This window comes from Lampetra planeri, chromosome 9, assembly GCF_965212315.1.
Source record: "Lampetra planeri chromosome 9, kcLamPlan1.2.h2, whole genome shotgun sequence".
Classification (NCBI taxonomy): domain Eukaryota; kingdom Metazoa; phylum Chordata; class Hyperoartia; order Petromyzontiformes; family Petromyzontidae; genus Lampetra; species Lampetra planeri.
In genome coordinates, this window is record NC_136115.1 from 1,995,257 (window position 1) to 2,016,502 (window position 21,246).

The 21,246-nt window shown below is 45.6% G+C and overlaps 2 protein-coding genes across 6 annotated transcripts in view; one reads left to right on the plus strand and one right to left on the minus strand.

Moving 5' to 3' along the window:
- The window catches only part of LOC144720555 (calcium/calmodulin-dependent protein kinase type II delta chain), a 70,972-nt gene extending 59,675 nt beyond the window's left edge, over positions 1-11,297 (plus strand). For all 5 annotated transcript variants that reach the window (XM_078597351.1, XM_078597346.1, XM_078597347.1 and 2 more), the window contains 6 exons: positions 2,456-2,504; positions 3,274-3,423; positions 5,226-5,301; positions 5,772-5,866; positions 6,527-6,763; positions 8,365-11,297. In XM_078597351.1, the coding sequence (XP_078453477.1) occupies positions 2,456-2,504; positions 3,274-3,423; positions 5,226-5,301; positions 5,772-5,866; positions 6,527-6,762 (606 nt within the window). In that variant the 3' untranslated portion in view covers position 6,763; positions 8,365-11,297. The remainder of the gene's footprint in view (positions 1-2,455; positions 2,505-3,273; positions 3,424-5,225; positions 5,302-5,771; positions 5,867-6,526; positions 6,764-8,364) is intronic.
- Positions 11,298-12,285: 988 nt separating this feature from the next.
- Positions 12,286-21,246, minus strand: part of LOC144720553 (synaptopodin 2-like protein) — a 52,644-nt gene continuing 43,683 nt past the window's right edge. Inside the window, exon 8 of the mRNA XM_078597345.1 lies at positions 12,286-19,351. Within this exon, the coding sequence (XP_078453471.1) occupies positions 18,680-19,351 (672 nt within the window). The 3' untranslated portion in view covers positions 12,286-18,679. The remainder of the gene's footprint in view (positions 19,352-21,246) is intronic.

Sequence of the window (21,246 nt, forward strand, 5' to 3'; positions counted from 1 at the left end):
ATATTTTCTTAGTCTTTAAAATTGCTCAAAAATATGCATTGCCATGTGACGTCTGGAGCAGTGATTTTCAAGAGTCGTGTTAGATAGGATAATATCTCAACAGACACTTTCCATACGCGGCATGTGGAGGCATGGGTTTGTTTTTCTGTTAACAATGCCACGAAAGGATGCATTGTTTTGCATGAGGGGGAAATGTGCATCTTGTTGGAGTGAGCCATCGTCCTGGTGACATGAATGCATTTTGCTGGAACGTGAATGAACTTGTAATTGCTCTCTCATTACTCTGCAAAAAGGATGGAAAGCCTTTATTTTCCATTGTGGACATTTCTCAACAATAAACGATATAAACATGCGGTGACAGAAGGTCATTTAAAATATAATGGATGGTGCAGTAGTTGCTCCGATTGAACTAAAAAACAAAGGTTTTCCTAAATTCTTTGATTCATTATGTATTGTGCATGTTTATTTTCTTCACAGTTGTGCTTACTTTAAAGAGACACTTGCCTTGTCAAAACAAGTCTAAAGTTGCTCCTGTGTGAATGCACACAACAGCTTACTCTCACCCATCACGTTTTCAAAGAAATATAAATCAGACTTAAGATTAAACACCGTAACCAGGTCTGTCTTTATTAATTTTCATGCGGTCGCATGAAGTACTAAGCTGTGCACCAACAGTTCTCAGTCGCCGCTGCTTTTGCTCACTCCGGCCTTCTGTGCCTTCTTTACTTGCGAGTGGAGAGGATGAACTCGGTAACAAGTACAGATTCGCAGTTGGCAGCCAAGGAAAGGCTAAACTGAAGTGACGGTTGAGGATTGCTGATCACGAAGCACCGATTCAAAGCCAATCGCATGGAGTTGGTATGACCGAGGCATCTCTTTCTTTAAAGGCATGGCCACTAGCTAAACGTTGTGCAGCATGACTACCGTAACATTGCCACCTTGCAACTCGGATATTTCGGATTTCCCACTTAGCGATATGTCGTGTACTGTACTTGGACATGGCAGCTCTTCGTGTACAGTTGAGACATTTTGGTTTGACATGTAGTAAAAAAAAAAACTGGATACCCTTTGTTGAACTTTGATGTTTAATACGACGATTTGTTGAACTGTATGCAAACCCACCATTTGGGTTTACAGCAACAAGAATACAAAATAATAAAACAATTCTGGTGAGATGTTTAATTCTTCCAAGGAGAGATAACCGAAAGATTGTCGCACACGAAGATATAGTGGTCTAATTTTATCATTTATAAATGTGTCCATGCAGTGGTGTATTTGTCTCTTATTGAATTTCATTAACTTTTATTGCTTTAAAAGGTCTCTTTTTTTTGTACGTCTTCATTACTTGTTTTGTTTTTACCATTTGCCCTTCATGCTTTCTTTGTACCATTCCTTTAGTCCTTTGTGGAATGCTTACACGTGTTTTTGTTTATATCAACAGCAGTGTTGTTTTTTATAACAACCTAAATGTTTAACGTGGTTTTTTTTCCTGCCTCATATTGTATTTGTCCTTTAGTCCATTTGTGTGTCATAGTACATATATTGTTACATTGTCACTACTGTTTGTACACGCACATACAGAGATAACATCCAGTTTAACACGTAGGCTTTCGCGACCAATATTATTCATAATAAACGTTTTTGGGTTAGATCGCGTTATTTATAAATGTGTCATAACCCTCCACCACCCGACACGGCCAATCGGGAAAAAAGTGTCACGTTGACAAAAGACAAATAGTTCACTACTTTAGCCCACCGGTGTGGTGAAGAGTTTTTTTAGTACGACGTTTCGCTGGTAATTACATCCAGCATCATCGGGCAATTCGCCAGAATGGTGAAGCCCTCACTTGCTCCCGGTTTTAAATAGAGCAGCAGGGTGATGTCATCATTTAAAAAAATGTAAATGTTGTGGATTCACTCTTCAACACACCGGTGGGCTAAAGTAGTGAACTATTTGTCTTTTGTCAACGTGACACTTTTTTGCTGATTGGCCGTGTCGGGTGGTGGAGGGTTACGACACATTTATAAATAACGCGATCTAACCCAAAAAACTTTATTATGAATAACATCCAATGTGTACCCTATTTACTGATTGGTAGCCCCAATTAGTGAAGAGCATGAGTTGGGAAAAAATATTTCGTAAAAGCTAAAAAATTCACTGTCCTGTGATTAAAACTGGCACTTATCGAACATTCCTTTTCTAGGATTTGCTTCACATGAGCAATTAACCTTTTTACCGTAACAATACCATACAACACTCTTGTTATTTTTTTATGACTGATTACACGAATTGAAAGTGATCTTAATATTTCACACCGATAAAAAATAATTTACTTCTAAATGTTTGACAATTTATGTTCAGGCAAATATGACGTGCCAAGTTGTGTAAAAAAGGAGCATTATCTTCTTAACAATATATATTAACTGCCTGTACTTTGTTTGGCCTTCTACGCAGGAATCTTCCGAGAGCAGCAATACTACAATTGAGGATGAAGACGTGAAAGGTGAGTCGCAAATCCGAAACGCCTGTTAACTTACAATTTTTGCGATTTCATAACGAGCGCAAACATAACACGGCGAGCTGAAAATTTTTAAACAATACGAGTAAATGTGCCCAGCAGACAGACGCCTTCTGGCTGCCTAGCAGCGTACAAGGGAGATGCTGATTAAGTGAGGCGATCCAGTGATGTGACCTAAAGGGCCATGTGGGAATAAATGAAAACAAAACAAATTGAATTGATTTTCAAATTGTCTCTGCTCATAACTTCACATTGTGATTGCAGTCCCCCGCCGCACTCTTCGTGTTTCTTTGGTTTTTCCCCTGTACAGTGTGCTGCAAATATGATACGCCTGTGCTGGTGTCGAGACTTAATTATTAATGAGTGTGCGGTGCTGAAGAGCCACTTACAGTGAAATATTACAGCAGCGCTCATGTTCATAGGACCCCGCTGTTTTGAACGGATATATTGGGTTTAGTAATCATTGCATAACGATGGTCATTTGCCGGTTATTACACCATGTACCCACAGTTGAGTTATCCTGCATGTTTTGTACCTCATCATGTTTAGTTTTATTCCTTTTTTTTGTCATTGCTCATTTTTGTGCGTGTGTTTCCTTTCCACCCCCCCTCCGTACCCTTTTATTTTCCTCACCCTAAAAAAAAAACACTCGCCTGGATTGGTGTGATGCCCCCACACTCCCCGCCACCCCCCCCCCCCCATCCCCTACCCACACTGCTCCCTCCTCCCTCCACTCCTTGCCCGATGCATGCAGCCGCGAAAAGTGCAGAGCAATCGAGCGCAGTTAAACGGACGGAGCCAGCGGCCCTGGCTAATGCTAGCGCTAATACGAGCCCGACGGTTAAGCCCACCCAAAGCCACTCGCTCCAGCTTTCTGAGTCCGATCGCTCCAACTCCGTGCAGTGTAAGTCATAGGGGAATGAGTGAATGTGAGGAAAGCTTGCATGCACCTGCCAAGCTGTGGGAGGAGCACTCTTTAGGGCGATTCTCCAAGATGTTGGCAATAATAATAATTATAACGTGTTTTGTAGGAGTTGAGAAGTTCATTTTGTGAACCGAGGCAGAGTTTTCTTTTATGAATACATATTTTATGGGAGGCAGAGGCGTTGGACATCCGTGACTAATAAACCAATTGGGTTCTTTTGAAAATAGGGGATCCTTGACAAGTTTGGAAACCGATACCCGGTGTTGCCTGGTGAAAATGTGCATTGTATTATGGTGTGACCCAGCGCCGAGTATCATTGCCATTGTGAAAAGGGACGCTCTTTGGGGGTAACCCGAGCCCCCCAGGCTGTTGCGTCACATAGTCACGCTGGCTTGTGGCAGTAGGGGGATACAGACATGGAGAGTCAGCTGAATGGTGAGTAGCCGCCTCCTCGGCACTCTGGAAATTTGCTAAATTGGACAACACGTTCGTAGGCTGGTGTCTCGTGACGGAGTTGCTGAAAGAGTTTTTGGAAATGTCAACAGGTATTTGTGTGTCTGTGAATGTATTTAAATGATCCATTAAAAAATAGTGTCAAAGTCACCTTGCTGCTGGGCTCGGCGACGGGGGAAGCGTTAGAGGAGAGAACAGAATTGCAGTGCGGAACCCACGGGCTTTGCATATCTGTGCCTGAGCCAAATAAAGTCTGCCTTGGTTAGCTGGCTTCGCCGTGTAATAACATCAATGCCAGTGGAATAATTTGCTTCGAGCATGGATGGGAAGCTTAAAATAGAGTCTGGATTAGTAAGCAGGTAGATATTTTGCTGCTGTGTGTGTTTGCGCATTCAGTATGCAGACTCGTAAATGTCTCGCCATAGTTTGCATGCTTCTCCCCCTTCCTTTGGTGTTTGCGTTTGGTTTTATATATCGGTATGATTTGTTTATTTGAGACAGACATCACCATTGCTTTCATTTGAAGGTTGTGTTATTTATCCTTTTCATTTTAACACAATGTATTGGCTCAGTGATGTGATGTAGCTGTCCTTGCCTCCATACACATTCCTCCAGTTATTTTAGTGAAGGTTCTTGTTAAACAATGTGCAGCGTAGAATTTGCTTTGGTGTGTTCTGTCATCCAAGCCCAGGTGTCATCCAAGCCCAGATGTTTTGCATAGATAAAACTAACAGATTAAAATAGCATTTTTAATTACATCTCTCAGCAATTACACATTCGGTTGTCTCAACACCTGGTGCCAGAGTATCGCATATACAATGCTTGAGAGTAAACAGGGTTGACAGAACACGTTTCAGTAGCTTTGTATGTCCAGAAAAACGCAAACCATGGTGATTGCTTATTAACAGTGTGCAATTTGTGTGGTTTTCCGTGTTTGTGAACGCTTAATTGACCTGAGATATTTTCTCTTATTCCCCGCACACGTTACATTTTAAACTGCTCTGCCTCGACATCCCCTGCACTTGTTGAATTGCACTCCTCTTATTGACTGCCATCTCCTTAATTGCATTCATTTTGTTTGATCCCTTGTAATTGTTTGCCATAATACACCTCTGCTGCATGGAATATATTAATATATAAAAAAAACGTCTGTCGCTTAACCCCCTATTCCAATTGTTGCTTTACGCTCTTGTCCTTGCTACCCATTCCATTCCTGTCCGCCCCCCCTCCACCGCCACAATCCTCGCCTCCCGCATTCATCTCTCTTCCCCCCCCGCTCCTCGTTATGTTCCACGCCGCTCGCTTGCATGGTTGCCTGGCGACCGCAGCACGCAAGCAGGAGATAATCAAGGTGACGGAGCAGCTCATCGACGCCATCAACAATGGCGACTTCGAGGCTTACTCGTAAGCGAGCGGCATCAGCCTCCACACGTCAGCGATTTACACCCCACCCCCACCCTCCTTTTATTTAATCGGTCATTTTATTTCTCATCCGTTGCGGGGTCCTCTATTTATGGCCAAATTAATGGCAGTCATGTGCACGAAATATTATGCAGGGTTTGCTGCTATAACCCTGTCATTGAATTTTGCCTTTTCATTGCAGGATTTGAATTTTTTTTTTACTGCAGTTGATTTATTAAAGAACCCTCCCTGAGTTGTCTGATTTCCAGGATTTATTTTGCTAATGTTGAGGATGACATTATCAACATTTAAGGTCAATTACTATAATACGGGAATAGCAAAATGCTATCATGGCAAACAACATTTCTTAATATTTGAAGTTATCAAATGCTTGTCAATTTTCAACAATTGTTTGTACCAATTGTATTTTGTTTTGCTTTTTGTTCACTTGCTGCGTATTGCGCCACATGCAGGAAGATCTGTGACCCCGGCTTGACCTCCTTCGAGCCCGAAGCTCTGGGTAACTTGGTGGAGGGGATGGACTTCCACAAATTCTACTTTGAAAACCGTATGTTGTGTGCATGACACTGTTAAACCATGCAGTAGCTCTTGTTTAAACCACAGAAAATAGCTTCATGTGTGGATCTTATTCGAGGTGTAACGATGCATCAATTCACAAATTCACATTATTTCTTAAAGCTCCTCACATTGGATCACGTGTTTAAACATTGATGTAATGGGTGCAGTGAGCCCAACAGCTACTAGAGGCACTGCCATTAACCACAGTGATGAAACAAATATTGATTATTTAATTGTGTTGCAACACTGAATCGTGATAGTTCTTCCAATTGTCTCCGTGATGAATCGTTAGACCTCTCGTAATTATGTCACAAAGATACCAAGAGGCCCATTTCAGTGCACGTTTTTATCCCAATTTAGTTTTGTTTTAAGCATGGCCCTGATTCTAAAGCATTTAAGCATTTTATTGAAGAGAAACGAAAACTAATTTTTTTTTGCCCCATTGTAAAATAATCAGGTAATGTAAAAAAAGGGGCTATGGGGAGAGGGAGCGCAGAATTGAAGTGCATGGAGAAAGGAAACCCGCTCGGCCTTCCCAATGCCGTAACTTGACTTTTGGCTCGCAAGAAAGTGGCAGTACGAGAGCCTTTGCTGTTCCTTTCATCGATGCGGAAGTTCACAATTTTTATTTTCTCGCCACCACCACCAGTCCTGTCCAAGAACACGCGTCCGATCCACACAACGATCCTGAACCCGCACGTGCACCTGATTGGCGAGGAGGCGGGCTGCATCGCCTACGTGCGCCTAACGCAGTACCTGGACGGCTCGGGCCTGCCGCGCACCCAGCAGTCGGAGGAAACGCGCGTGTGGCACCGTCGCGACGGGCGCTGGCGCAACGTGCACTTCCACCGCTCGGGAGCGCCGTCCGCCCTCCCCGTCAAATAAGGTGAGCGGCTACCCGTTGCGTCAAACCCCTTCGGTTGTTACACGATGTCTCGGCCCTTCCTCTGTTATTCCTTCTGTACCCTTGGCACTTGAACAACAATAAAAATTGTTTACGGAAAATTAAATAAGGTGAGCGGTGGCGCGACGTGCCCCCCTTCCCCCCCTATTTGAGGAGCCACTGAGCAACGATGACTCAAAAGGTTTTGTGGGTTGTACCGCGTGCTGTTGAGCGCGATGTCTGACGTTTTTCCTCCCGTGTTGAGGCCTTCTTCAGCAAGTTGTGCTACTGCTGTACAGCCCTCTGATGTGTTTTTGGGTTGTACCGCATGTTATTCGGCACGATGTCCAACGTTTCGCCACGTGCTGGGAGCTTCTGCGGCAGTGTTTTTCTTTCCGAATATTTTCGGTTTTCATTGTAAACATTTTCTATTTGGATGTGCATGTAAATTATTATTTCTTCAATAGATTGTTTTGACAGAAATGTTACTATAAAAATGTATAACAATAATTAATACATCTTGCCAAAAATGCAGTATTCTGAACATTCAATGAGCCCTTTCAGCCCACCTTGTCACAAACTGAAGCCATCACCCCCCTGAGTGAGGTATCCACTTTGAACAGAAACATGATTAGAATCTGGGTGTTTTGAAAGTGGTCCAGTGCACTGCACTAGCACAAACAAACAAGCCTGCCTGGATCAAGATTACTATCTTGTGCTCTCTCAATGCTAATCCCACCGCTACTGGCACCACCACTGGCCAAAGCCATTTGTTGGACTCAGGAGATTGTGAAGGTTTGCAGAAGTTGCAATCATGTTGTCGTGACTTTTGAGTCTAGCCTTGTGCGTCACCGCTTTATCACCAATATTGCTTGTGATAAGGTAATGCTCTTAGTAGAAACCTTGTAACCCCAAATGCTTAATTTGTCAAGGTGGGTACGGTTGATTTTGTGGCTGAGATGTGGATGATTGCATTCCCGAAGTGTGTAGCAAGGATTAACGATACTTTGACTGGGGTGTCGGCGTCACATTGCTGCAGTGTGGTGTGGGTAATTGCATGACAGCTCTCTTAAAATAGTCGTGTTGAATATAAGGCTATGTGGTCGGGTGAATGATTGCGTATATTATATATGATTTGGAAAGTTGTGAGGCTGTACCGTGCAGTATGTTGTATTCCTGCATTGCATGGTGCGGCTGATTTGTTTGGCTACATTAGTTGCGGATATTTGCGGCTGCATTTGTGCAACATTGTTGATTGTGCGGTGCAGGTCACTGTGTGGCTGCTTTGTGTGGATGGGTAATTGAGCGGCCGCACCATACAATGTGAAGTGTGTCTGTATTGTGCAGAGCTGGAAATGTGCATGGCGTGTGTATCAAGGCAATCCGAGTTTGGGCATCGCTCATTGCCGATTTGTGTGCTGCGGGTCACCGCTCGACCGCTTAGCGTGGACGCGTCATTGCATGGCCGCGCTATAACACGCACTGCACACTGGGGGCAGCGCTGGCAGTTGCGTCGCCGCACTTTGCTGTGCGCGCGTAACGTTTTACCGACCTAACCCGGTGTGTGCTCGCGCGCGTGTCTTTTGTGTTGCCGTGTCACGCAGGCTGAGCGGGTGGTCTCGGCGATGGTGTGCTCCCTTGTGAGGCAGCCTCGAGCGAGCCGCCAACAGCGTCGCCCGCCGGGTGGCGCAGCAACGCATGTCGCGCCATCCCCTCCGCCCGGCTGCCTGCTCCGTAAAAAAAAAAGCACGTGACTCCATTGTCCTGTCGCGTCGCACTCTCTCTCTCTTTGGTGGATGTTTCAACTTGTTTCAGCGTACCGCACGGCGGCGCATAATACTTAAGCTAAAAAAACGGAAAAAAAAGTATATGTGTCATACATATAGCTGGCCAGGATGAAATTGTTGCATGAATTTTCTTAAGTACTGAAATTAAAATTGCAAAAAAAGGTAACGTTTCATATTTTTTTTTGTTTAAAGATTATCACCATGGCATGAAATTGTCACGTTGGTGTGCTTACAATTAGGTGTCGTAAATGGTATTGGATATGTACGTGAGCATTTGAATTCATCAGAAGTGATTTCTCGTGGAGGTGATGCAAACAAAAGAAGCATCATGCAGCTGTTGTTTTTTTATCATTATTATTACTATTATTAATGTTATTCTTACATTGAGGATCATCGTGTTGGGTGTAATTGTCATGTTGTAGACTGGGGAGGTTTATAAAAGCTTCCACTGAGAAGAACATTCAGAGGAACAGTCATTAAAGGTATCAAGCTGTGATGAAGCTTCCACTAATCAGAAGGTGTATTAGTTTGATAGAGGTTTCCGAAAACAATGCTTTTTTGAACGAACATTTTAATTTAAAAAATGTTTCCGTTTATTTTTTTGTTTTATTTCCCTGCCCCCCTCCCCCCACCACCACCTCACGTAAAGTTCCTTGAGGCTGAAGGTGAAACGTCCCTCGCTGTGTGTGGTGTAAGGTCTCCTACGCGTGGCTGAGAATGTGGAACTACAGAAAGATCACAAACCTTTTTTCCCCGTTCCCGTGTGGAAACGGAGCTGTAGATTACGTTGGAGTTTGTAGCGGGGAGGGGGTGAAAAAGACGGCGGTGTTGTCGGATTCTCCCCGTCCTTTTGCTCCCCCACACTTTACGAGGGGGCTAAGAGGCGCAGCAGAGAGTTGAGGGGGGTGGGGGCTCGCCACTCCTTCTGAGAATGCAGGCAGTTGTGCGTATGATGATGGCCGGTGCAGGGTATGTGGCTGGGTTTGAGTTATATTCGTTATTTTTTTTGTTTCAAGTCATCGTGGCAGTGCTGCGTTGAGTATCGGGGTTTGTTGAGTTGCCCCCCCCCCCCCAGAGTACTGGGGTGAGTGCAGAAAGCCAGAACACCGATGTGAGTGAGATTGATGAAGCCTTTTCTCGAAAGTGAACTTTCATATTTTTAGCATTGTAACATTTTCGGCAATGTTCTCTTTTTTGCGTTAAATTGTATTTGTATATTCCAGGCTTTAATTAAAAAAGGCTTTGGAATTTTTTTTTTTACAATTTCATATGTGTGCGTGTGTGCGAGAGAGCGCGTGGGAATTTTATTTCGGTTTTGCATATCGATCACTAATTGCTAGCAACTACTTTTTTCGTGGCTATTTTTTGGGGTTTTTTTTGTGCAATAACTTATTTCCATGATTGGTTTGAAATAACAACAGCACAGATGAAGCACTGCAGGCAGAAATAAGGGAAAGTAAAACAAGTTTTTAGGTTTATATGACATTTGAATTTGACAGTTATTAAATTGTAGTGTATTACATTTTTAATACAATTTAGGTTAAGATCGGTAACAATAAAGAAAGTGCTGTTTTTCAGTGTATCACTATCATGTCTGATATGCAACTTTTAAACACATTGCAAACAGATTAATGCCTGCCAAATAAAGATTGAAATGCATGTACTGCTTATTTATTTAAAACAAAAATAAGAAAAAAACTTAACGTGAACTGGTATGAAATATTAAACATATTAAGTTGCAGAGCTTAATTAAAAAAATTAACAACAAAAAAAGACGGTGTAATCAGTTAATCTTTCATTACAAATTGAATGTTATATTTGAACACGGTAAATGTAGCCTGCTCCGTTGGTTACCTTTTTAGAGTCTTGTATTTGAATTAGTTTTTTTTTCTTCCTGGAATGCTTTTGAGTTGTATCATTTCTAAGCATGTTGTTCCATCGTGTTTTACTTATCTGAGCAACACAATGTGCAACTTTAGAGAGGGCGTCGACCAGTCCAATGCCTTCTTCATCCGAGCGTGTTTTTAGAGAGCAAAACGTGCACGGTAAAAAAATATATATATCTAGGATAACAAAAAAAAAGTAACAAACGAAATCGTTGAACGTTAATCCATCTCGCGCGCGCGGTGCACGGCACTCCAGTTTGCAAGTCGTAACAAAATGTGCACGGGTGTTGTTTTTTTCGCTGAAGAGCTGATGTTGGTCAAAGAGAAAGGTCTGCGGGTTGGCAGGAATCGTTTATTGACTTCCTGAGTGCTTACATTTAACAACAACAAAAAATAAGGTAACAGTATTTTGTGAACTGTAGAACTTGGGGCGTAGTTACATTTTCTATCTGAAGAAGTAGAAGAGAATTAAATATAAAAAAGGAACAATTTAGGAGTGGATGCAAAATTGAGGCCGTTTATTTGCAGGAATGTGAAAAGATAGCAAGGACGATACCCGCCCCCGACCCCTGCTGCCCCCTCTTCCCCCCCTTTTGGTGAACATAGTCCGTTATTTTAACTCAAATAGTTTATAATCGCTTGCTGTATGCTGCATGATGACGTAGTGTAATGTTGTTGGCAGGAGTCGGGCTGCCTCTTGCGTTCTGTAACCCGTATGCCCGATTTGCTCTGCCCGTAGCTCTTTCCTTCAGGATATGTTCTTTCACTCTTGATTTTTTGGGACGTGTTGTACTTCGATATTTTTCCCTGCAAGACGTGTCGCATCTTGTAGAAAACAATAAATTCGCTTATTGAGACTGTAAAGAGGCGTTGCGTCGTGTCTGTGCGTGTCGATCTGCACGATTGAATTAGTGCGCGAGTGAACGGTTTGTGTGCGATGTTAATTGGAATGTATCCTCGTCGTTCGGTTGTCCATCGGTGGCGTAGTAACGACATTATCAGCTCAGGGGGTGCAGAAATCGGTCAGGTGGAGTCCCACTTTGATTTGCCTCGCACGGTCGCATAATCACATCATCATTAGGCTCACGGTCTCAAACATTTAAAACGGTCTGCCTCAGCAGCAGACCATGCTTTCCCACCTGATGACGGACGCTTGTGTTGCGCCCGAAACGTGATTTATTTGATTTTATACCAACGTGACTTTACCGAAAAAACCAAAGAGTATACAGTATCTCATGTTGGTTGTCAAAGGGGCCGCCAACTTGTAGCTTTGGCCACCAGGGAGGGCCAGGCACCCCCTGCCCAACACGCGAGTAATGCTCCTGGCTGTCACGTGGCGGCTGACAATGAGGCACAGCTACTTCCAAGTCTTCCTTTCTCTGGTCGTGGCCGATCGCTTCCTGTAGGTCAACGTTTCGAGTTCTCCTTTGTGTCGTTAGAGGCTGCCCTCTTGCGTGGACACCCTCTAAATTTCGTATTCCTCCCCACATAGCAGTGCCGGGATTTTGGTGGTAATTTGTTGGCCTCCATTGTTTTATATTTCCAAACCAAAGAAGTCTGCATCTTTATCATTTGCACCAAAGTCTCTCACGTTTTCCCTGTGTTTTTTTGTCGTGGCAATATTCCCGGGATCCTTCTCGGCCAGTTCATCTCTGCAACCAAGAATCTCTCATCCTCCCACCCCTTAGGGTCCAGTCACGAAAACTTCAAATCTAGATTATCCAGCATTTAGATCCATAGAGTAAAACGGATCACAAATGCGTGGAATGGGTTTGTAAAAAATATTTGATTGTTCTATATCTGAAAATATGCATTTAGGATAATGGTAGATAAACACACAACAGACAAAATCAACAAACTAATCATTTATTCCAATCGACTTCATTGAATCGCGGTGGAATGGTGAACTGTGACGCGCCTTTAAAGGAAACGAAGCGAGACAGGTTTTTTGGAACGCTAATGGCTTTTATTTTGAAACGTGGCTAGGTACGTGTGAGTGTGCTATTGACCACCCATATATAAGACTGCAATGCGCAATATAGGCACGTGTGTTGCAGCACCGTCACCCCGCCGGGATACAAAACGGTCGTGGTATCAAAAACAGTGCACGGGGGTTATCGATTATCGCGTCACATTGAGTTACAAAACAAAGCGCATCCGCAATTATTAGGAGAGCGGCTTGCGTGCAAAACACCGCAAGTGTCCAAATGAATGTCGTGTATGCGACTCACTCGGTGAACAACAACAGTACAGTGATGTCTAATAATAATTGCAGACAAAGCAGGACAGCAACTGTGAAGGTAAACTTTAGGAACGGCATGGCGCTTCTAAAAATAAGTGCCGCCGCCGGGAACGTTGACATCCTCGTGATAATGTCACGCGTGATATAGCTTCACGTGCTTTTATATGTTTGCTTATTATACATAGAGGGTGTGTGTTCTAAAATCCACGTAATGTCTCGCACGCGCTCCTACTCGCAAGGAATATTTGTATAAACGTAGCTTGTGTCTTCCGTTCCCTGGGTCGCGGTAAAGTCAAGCTATGACTAAAATTTCCGCAGCGAAATGGCCTGAGTCGAGGAGAGGTTGAGTGGGTTTGTGTACGTGCACCTAGCCTGGCACAAGTGTGGCAATAGGTATTTTTGTTTTGGTGTGTATTTAACATCCGACTATGCCAAATGTTGACAGTGGGGAGCACAGGTGGTGAATCTGTCAGCCTTCTCGGTTAACCCCTGACACCTGGGTTTCTTCCGTTACCTCCTGCCAGCGAGCCTTCACACTTCACGTGGCATCAAAGTGCACCTCACCTGGCACAAGCGGCTGGTGGTGACTTCACCACTAAGTGGCGAATGGGTGTGTGTAGTGTGTGTGTATGTCGTGTGTCTTAATAAACAGCACCTGCCCCAATAGTCCACGCTCTAGGGGGGAGTATTTTGACGCGTGTGTTTTTGTAAGTGCACATGTGAATGTCTGGCTCTTGCCAGACACATTTATCGACTTTCTTTTACTGTCTTCGTGACGCAAGCGGCATTAAGCAGATGCGGTCTGGCCCGAAACGTGGCGCTTCTCGCTCAATTTATGGAGTAAGGTCAAACCTTGCATCTCATACATCGTGTTCAGATACAGTAGTAAGTTGAATGTATCCTAATCAGCTTAAAATACAATTCCCCCCCACCCCCCATCATCTTCCTTTTCATGATCGTAATCTTTGACTTAAAAGCTTTCCTGACTACAGGAATTCATATTCTCTGGGTCTTTTGGTAAAGTCATGTAGATTGATCGCAACGTCGTAGTTTTTTGTTATTTTCTTTGAACCTATCTACGTGACTTTACCGAAAGGCCCAAAGAATATCGTAATCTTTTTCATCCTCCTATTCACCATCATTTCCACAATCATCACCGCCACCGTAAATCATCCTCATCATCGAACATTGTCCATTCACTGCTGGGTGAATGCGAGCCTGCCGTGCTGGTTATGAGACACGTGGGCAGGACGCCTCCCTAGAGGGATGATGACGGTGGCAGCCGAAGGCTTGGGACGTGCCCGGCAGGTGATTTTTATTATTATTTCATTTTATTAATTTTAATTTAATTTTTTACCTACGTGACTTTACCGAAAAAACTAAGAGTTTGAGTGTGCCCGGCAGGGCCAACCACCGTGCTGATGGAGCGATTTGGATCGTGTGCAAGAATGTCCAACGCCAAGCACGCCCGGGCAATCTTTGTCTCCCTTACGACAACCAACGCAGTCCAAACAGACCACCGCGTGTACCGAGTACATACAATCCTCGTGTTTAGTCGAGTCGGCCGACACGTGACCAAGGCTTTCCAAATCGCACTTAGTTGTGCATGGCAGTTAATGGTAGGTGCTAAGGTCATAGACAAGTGCTTTTGCAATTAATAGCGGTGATACAATATGAATACACGGTTGGGCTTGTGGCGTTGGCGATGCCTTTGATTATGTAAGTACCAAATTATCACGACCACTCTTCGTCTTCGCCAGAGAGGTCTGTCGATACGACATTCACTGCTTAATGCCACGAGTCGCCACTAGGGTCCCGTTGCGTGAGACCTGCTTAGATTAAATTATAACAACGTTCGCGGACCAGCCCTCTTGTCAATTCACTGCTGAGATGAGGGCCTATGAACAAATTGGCCAGAATATACCCAATCTTAATTTGGAGCTTTCGTGACTGCAGGAATTATTCTTTGGTTCTTTCGGTTAAGTCACGTCTAAAAATAAAAATAAAATAATACATTTATTATTTTATTTTTAGACGTGACTTAACCGAAAGAACCAAAGAATAATATACCCAATATCAGATTTTATGGGATCTAAGCAGGGCTGAGCCTTGGTAGTGCCTGGATGGGTGACCTGCCATCAATAATGGTATAGGGCGTTGCGTGATTACGTTGTCATCAGATGACTTGCCACATTAACTCGCTCGCACTAACTAACCAGCGCGGTTTGGTCTCATACCTCCAACGACTAAGATTGCCACCTGTCCAGGATTAACCCGCTACGGGCGTCTTGTGGTCAAGTGGCAGGAACTCGTTTGTCCCGAGATCTGTTGGCATTTCGTTGAGTTGTATTACGGTGCACTTGCACAGTTTTGATAGCGGGAGGCTGACTGAGAAATATGTCTGGGTTTGGTCTGCTGCGGAAAAGGTGGCATCCCTAGCCACAACCCTGCCTCACACTGCACTCTAAATCATTACCATAAAATGTGAGCCCTCTGCCAAACACCCGAGCGCCGTGGCCTTCTTTGGTTTCAGCATTTCTATCGCGATGTATTCTTTGGCATGTACACTATAGTGATATTGTTATCCGCACAATAACAACAAAAAACCATGTTGATCCAGCAAGCCGTGGGATCAGCACTAATAACATTAAACCGCAAAGTGTCTCGGAATGAAAGAAGAAGAAAGGGGGGGGGCCGCACAGAACAATACGTGAGCCTTGCTTGGAGCTCGAGTGCAAATCCGGTACGAGTAATGACCCCCCCCGCCCCGATGCCTTGGCGGATAACCCTGGAGCACAACATCAACGCTTTCTCCACGTGAAGAGGCTATTCGACGGCCGGATAAAAAAAAAACGCTCGTTCGGACCGGAAACAAATGACTAGGCGCAAACAGAAGTGCCCTCGACAACAAGGCGAAGGGTACGGCAAGAGGCGGCACCAGCATGGCTTTGCACGTCCAGATGCCATCACCAATCTCGCGTGATATTCCGACAAGAGCCTTTTTCGGTCACCGGCTCACAACGTCCTCACAATTCACCAAGTGTCCACCAGTGTCGCCAACCCACTCGGATAACTTGGGACGAGAGCACAGAAAATGGGAATGTAACAAGAAAAAAAATCTCGAAAATCCCAGTAAATATGTGAGTTACGATATTGGGCGTTTGTATAATTACGAGAAATCTTTCAGAACATTTTCTGTACTCGGGTCCCTGTTATTGATTCTTCATGTCATATTTACACACTACATACACGCACATATCTGCAAAGTCCACATGCTTAAGATTGTCATAGCAATCAAACCTCCACGGCACATACCACATACTCTATATTCCTTCTTGCATCATGTGTCAAACAAGTGAAGTGCGCAGTAAATATTTTCAAAGGCAATTATTCACTTAAACGAAATTCTAAAAGCTTTAATGGTCAATATTTCCAACCGGAAATTACAAAAAATGATCCAAAGCACTTATTAAGAATATAAAGTGACTTTTTTTTACTTTCACACGTAACATTTCGCGGTGTTTTGGCCTGCTGGCTTACTTAGGAAATATCCTAAACAAACATTTTATTATGTCCAACGTATTCGATTTTCCCTGCATGAGTTCGCTGAAACAGAAACTGTATATAACTTTAACAACATTCATATCCGGGAATGCTTTCTTATTCTGTAAACAAAATAAATCTGTAGCCTATATATTGTCACATCCCAAATTTCCAATCGAAACGCCCTCAGAAGGCGGTGCATCACCGCGTGTTAGAGAGCGGCTGACGGAAGACGACTTCACAGAACTAATTCTGAGACCATTTCAGTTGTCCCCTCGTCCACGCGAGGTGATGCACGACGGTTAACCCAAGTATTTTTTTTTATTCGCAGGGCTGTAAATATTTCAAATTGTACAAAAAAACATGTATTTAACGAGAGGTTTTTGCGTGTGTGTGTGTTCAGTCATTGATGACTTGGGCTGAGATCGTTAACACCCCACTCTTAAGAAAGCAGATTATCAACATCTAGCTTTAACGCGCATTCAAACGCAGGATATCGGCAGTACTCATGGTGCATCGTTATAGATCATTGGTTCTTAACCTTTACCTGCAGCCTTTGCACCCCATTGGTTCTCAATCGTAAAAAAAAGATGTTCATAAATAGAGGTTTGATGTAACAAAATAGTTGTGCTTACGTGCCCTGTTCTTTAATTTGTGTTTCGATGATTTACCTTCTACAAAAATTTGGCTGTGTCTCGCACTCCCAGAAAGGGCATATCGCACCCCCAGGGGTGCACCCCAGGTTAAGAAGAAGAACCACTGCTCTAAAGGCTATCATGAACCCTTCAGCCACCTACAACCACCTCTTTGGAGCCCATATTTCAAAGTTTGTTTCGAGCCTCGACTGTGACGAGTAGGTTACTCGCCACACTTTAAACAGTGTTTGTTGTTGCGGTTTCTTTTTGTATCGCCACGAGCGGCGATTCAACCTTGAGAGACCGGGCGATGCCTGCTGCGTTGTACAATTGCAAACACGGAAATATTTAAGTCGTCCTTTCTGCCGAAACGGTGACGATACACACATTGTACAGTCCGCGTAAATAAATGAATTTGTGTTCGTTGTTATTACTATTGTGCCGGAACAATATATTGCTTCTGTTGATCCTTTAAAACCTGACAGTTACGTAACGTGAAAGCTATACATGTCACGGGCTGGTGCGCGCGCGTTAAGGTATTTATTATTCAGCGTTCGTGGCTGCATCGTGTAACGTTCCTCTCTGTCTCTGCGCATAATTTTAAATGCTACAGCGCTCGCGTGTTCCGTCCGCATTGAACAGCAGCACTCATCACAAGTCGACACCTTGGACACGTGAAAGAACCGCATGCATATCTGGATGAGAGGGTTAATCTTCGTGTGTCGGTGTGTATACGAGGGGGTGTATGCGCATACGTGGGGAGCGGTAGTACCGCGGTTAGCGCGCCGCACTGCGAACCTGCCAACCCGAGTTCGGTTCCCGCTCACGACCAACATCAGTGAGGATTAATTTAACCGGTCCTGGGCCTCCCTTAGGTCGACTCGGCCTCAAATGAGTACCTGGTGCGGTGTGGAAACATCACCACTCGGGAGACGAAGGCGGCCGGGCGTGGTGCTGGCCACCCACGTGTGACGTGCCGGCCTTCATAGGTGCTCGCCAACCAGCACTTGCCCCAACAGTCTGTTAACGCTACACGGGGGATCTTTGTCTTTGCGTGCGGATGAGGCTCGCGAAGGATGCTCCTGGGAAGTTGTCGGCAGTCGCCCTCCAGCAGCAATGGGATGTGGAGGCGCGACACTCGGCAATGAGCAGAGTACCAGGCCGCTGAGCAACACATTGGCACGGTGGTGAACGAAGGTGGCGCATTTGTCAGTCATCCGGGTCAGTTTAAACCTTACCACCAGGAGCAGTCCCGTCACCTCATGCCAGCGAGCCTACCGCACTTCAAGAGGCCTCAAAGCGCACCTAAGATGACACGAGCACCTTTATCTGCCACTGAATGGAGATAATAGGTCGTTGCTTTTGTGCGTTATGGTCCATGCTTCCTTAATAGATGCTTGCTAACATCACTTGGTCATAGAGTCTCCGCAGTCATGTTGCATCTTTGTACGTGCTGTGATTGTTTGTGTGTGCGTGCATGTGTGCACGGATGCACCGGTTTGCTGTCTCCTCTCGACGACAGTGATGGAGAGAAACACAGAGAGACAAGGGACATGCAGACATTGAGACATGGAGACGACAGACACAAAGAGAGGCCGAGGCGCAGAGAGAGGTCGAGACGAAGAAGGCACGCGCACCAACAACAGGGAACAGAGGTGCAGTGACAGCTTGACACAGAGACACGGGGGTGAGACAGAGGGAGACAATTTTCGGCGAGGGGCCGAAATTAAGCGGCTAAGTGAGGGGTGGAGGCTCTCGCGCACAGACGGCAGCGCGCACATCTGAGGGCAGCTCGCTCGAGACGAGACAGCGACCGTGAGGACCGATCACCGGCTCAGGCCCTGCCAGCCCCTGGGCCTCGTGTTGTGATCCCGACTCCCGTCCACGGGGGACACGAGGCCCGGCGAGCCCCGGTGCGAATCGACCCTCGCCGCGCCCCCGCGCTCTCCGTCCGCGGCGGAGCTCAGAGACCTCCGTCTCGCCGCACCTCCAAACCCTAGACGGCCACCGCAGCCCCCAGCTCCTCCAGCTCCTCCAGCCGCCGCTCCGATCCCTGCCCCCGCTCCCGTTCTTTGCTCGGGGCCGAACTGGAAGATCCGCGGCGCTCGCGAGCTGCCGAAGGAGCGCGGCAGGGTGCCCGCGGACCGGCGCGCCGCCGCCGTCGAGGACGACGATGCCGCCGGCGGCGCGGGGTGGCCCGTGACGCGGTCGCGCCACTCCTCGGGCGGCCGCGGGAGGGTCTTGCGGCGGGCGGCCGCCAGCACGGCGCGGGCCACCATCGCCGGGGCGGAGGTCGCTTGGAATGCGGCGTCCACGGAGCCGAGCGGGGAGCGCGCCGCCGCCTCCCACGGGGAGAGCCCCGTGGGGGGCAGGCCGGAGGTGCTGGAGGAGGAGAGGGCCCCACGCGGGCCCGAGGGACGCGGGGACAGCGGCGACCACGGGTGGGGGTCCGAGTAGGCGGAGAAGGCGTCCTCGGCTTGGGGCTTCCATGTGAAGTCCTGCGGGGTGCGCGCGGTGGACAGGGCCGACAGACAGACCGACTGTTGGATGGAGGGATAATGAGGAACAACAGACAAGCGGGATGGCAGCCGCCGCGCAGTGAGCCGGCACCAACAATTGCCCAAGCTCAATGGTCCTCTACATATAACGCTGCTAACGGCCAATTAAATGAGTGTTTACATTTGGAAGATAACCAGGGCACCTGGAGAAAACCCGCACATGCGAGGGGGAAACACTCTATCCCATACAGACAGAACGGGTGGAGAACACATTTTTGCTGTATTCTCCTGGTAAGCCAGGCCATGGAAATAGTTTCACAACATTTGTGCGATCTGCCAACCCAAGAGAAACAGGCACAGAGACAAAAAAAAACATGGAAAGACAGCAGACTCAAAGTGAGAGAGACTCATGATCATGGACTGTGACACAGAAACAGAGAGAGACAGAGAGATCTGGAGAGATGGAGCCACTGAGACAGACACACAGGGCGGCACAGAGAAAGATGAAAATAGGCAAACGGGAAGATACAAATCAGAGGCAGACACTGAGAGCAATGACAGACAGGGATAGAGAGACACACACACACACACAGATATTGAGGGAGACAAGCTCAAATAATATTGTGGCCATGAGTGGAGTTTGGTACCAGGTGCGGTAGTAAATGTGAGTTTGACAAATTTCCTTCATGCTGCCACCTGCAAGCGAATTGGGCAGTAATTCGCCCATGATTCACTTTTATCGGTCATCTCAAAAACATTGCCACCATAAAACTTTTATTTCCATTTTAGGTGAAACCTAAAAAGTGAAATGTCTGGTCCAGTACTTTTGATTGACTGCCCTGGGATATCAAAGTCGCGTAGCAATGCATTATTGAATCCATCCGTGTGGTGCTTTGAGAGTTTTTCTCAGTCTACGCATGGGAGGTTTTTTTTCCTTTTCTGGCTTCTCCGGTTTGCTCACAAATACTACAAAGTCATGAATGTATTTGGTGGAATATCGTAATTCCAGACTGAAATCCAGGCTTTTCCTGGGTAAATAAATTACATTTTTGTGCTATTTATTTAAGCAAGTAATAATGTTTGCTTGTTTTAGCAAGTGAGACCTGGATGACCTGGATGACCAGGTCTCACTTGGAACCAAAAAATCGGTGGTAGGTTTCATTGAAAGAAAACATTTATTTGAGTTTTAAAGTGCAATGATCCAGTTATACGTGTTCAGCCCACGTCGCAGTTTTATGCCAAATGTATTGCCCTTAAGCCTCCACCACCCGACAAGATTGTCCCGTGATATTATATATAATTTGTGCTATTTATACACGTGCCAATGTAATTGATCAGATGCTGACCAATAAAGCATCCCGCCGTGTCCATCCGGTGCCCCTCTGAGCTGCATTGGCTTCCGATTCCCGAACGATTATCTTATAAGGTCGCACTTATTACACACAAAGTGCTCGCCACAAAGGAACCACAATCCTTTGCTGATCTCGTCAAGGAGCACAAACCATGACGCACACTCCGCTCATCCTCGCAGCAGCGGATTTTGGCTGCTTGCCATCGAACAAAGACGGTCACCGCACCGCGCGCTTTCAGATGCGCTTCTGCGGCCGTCTGGAACGCTCTTCCTTCCGATATTAGGAAGCCACTGGAGCCATGCGCTTTTAAATTATCTAGACTGAAAACTCGTTTCTATAAAACTGTTTTTTTGTGTTTCGTTTGTTGTCCTTCCCCCACGCCTACGAGTAGCGCGGTTGGCTACGTACGGTGCGAAAGAAGTCCAACATACATACACAAAGCTCCTCGCCGAATTCAACATTTTTAAAGTTGGATTAAGAAATGTACATTTCGCCCATGCAGCTCGAGACCGAGATTTAATGTGGCAAGTTGACGGCAACAGT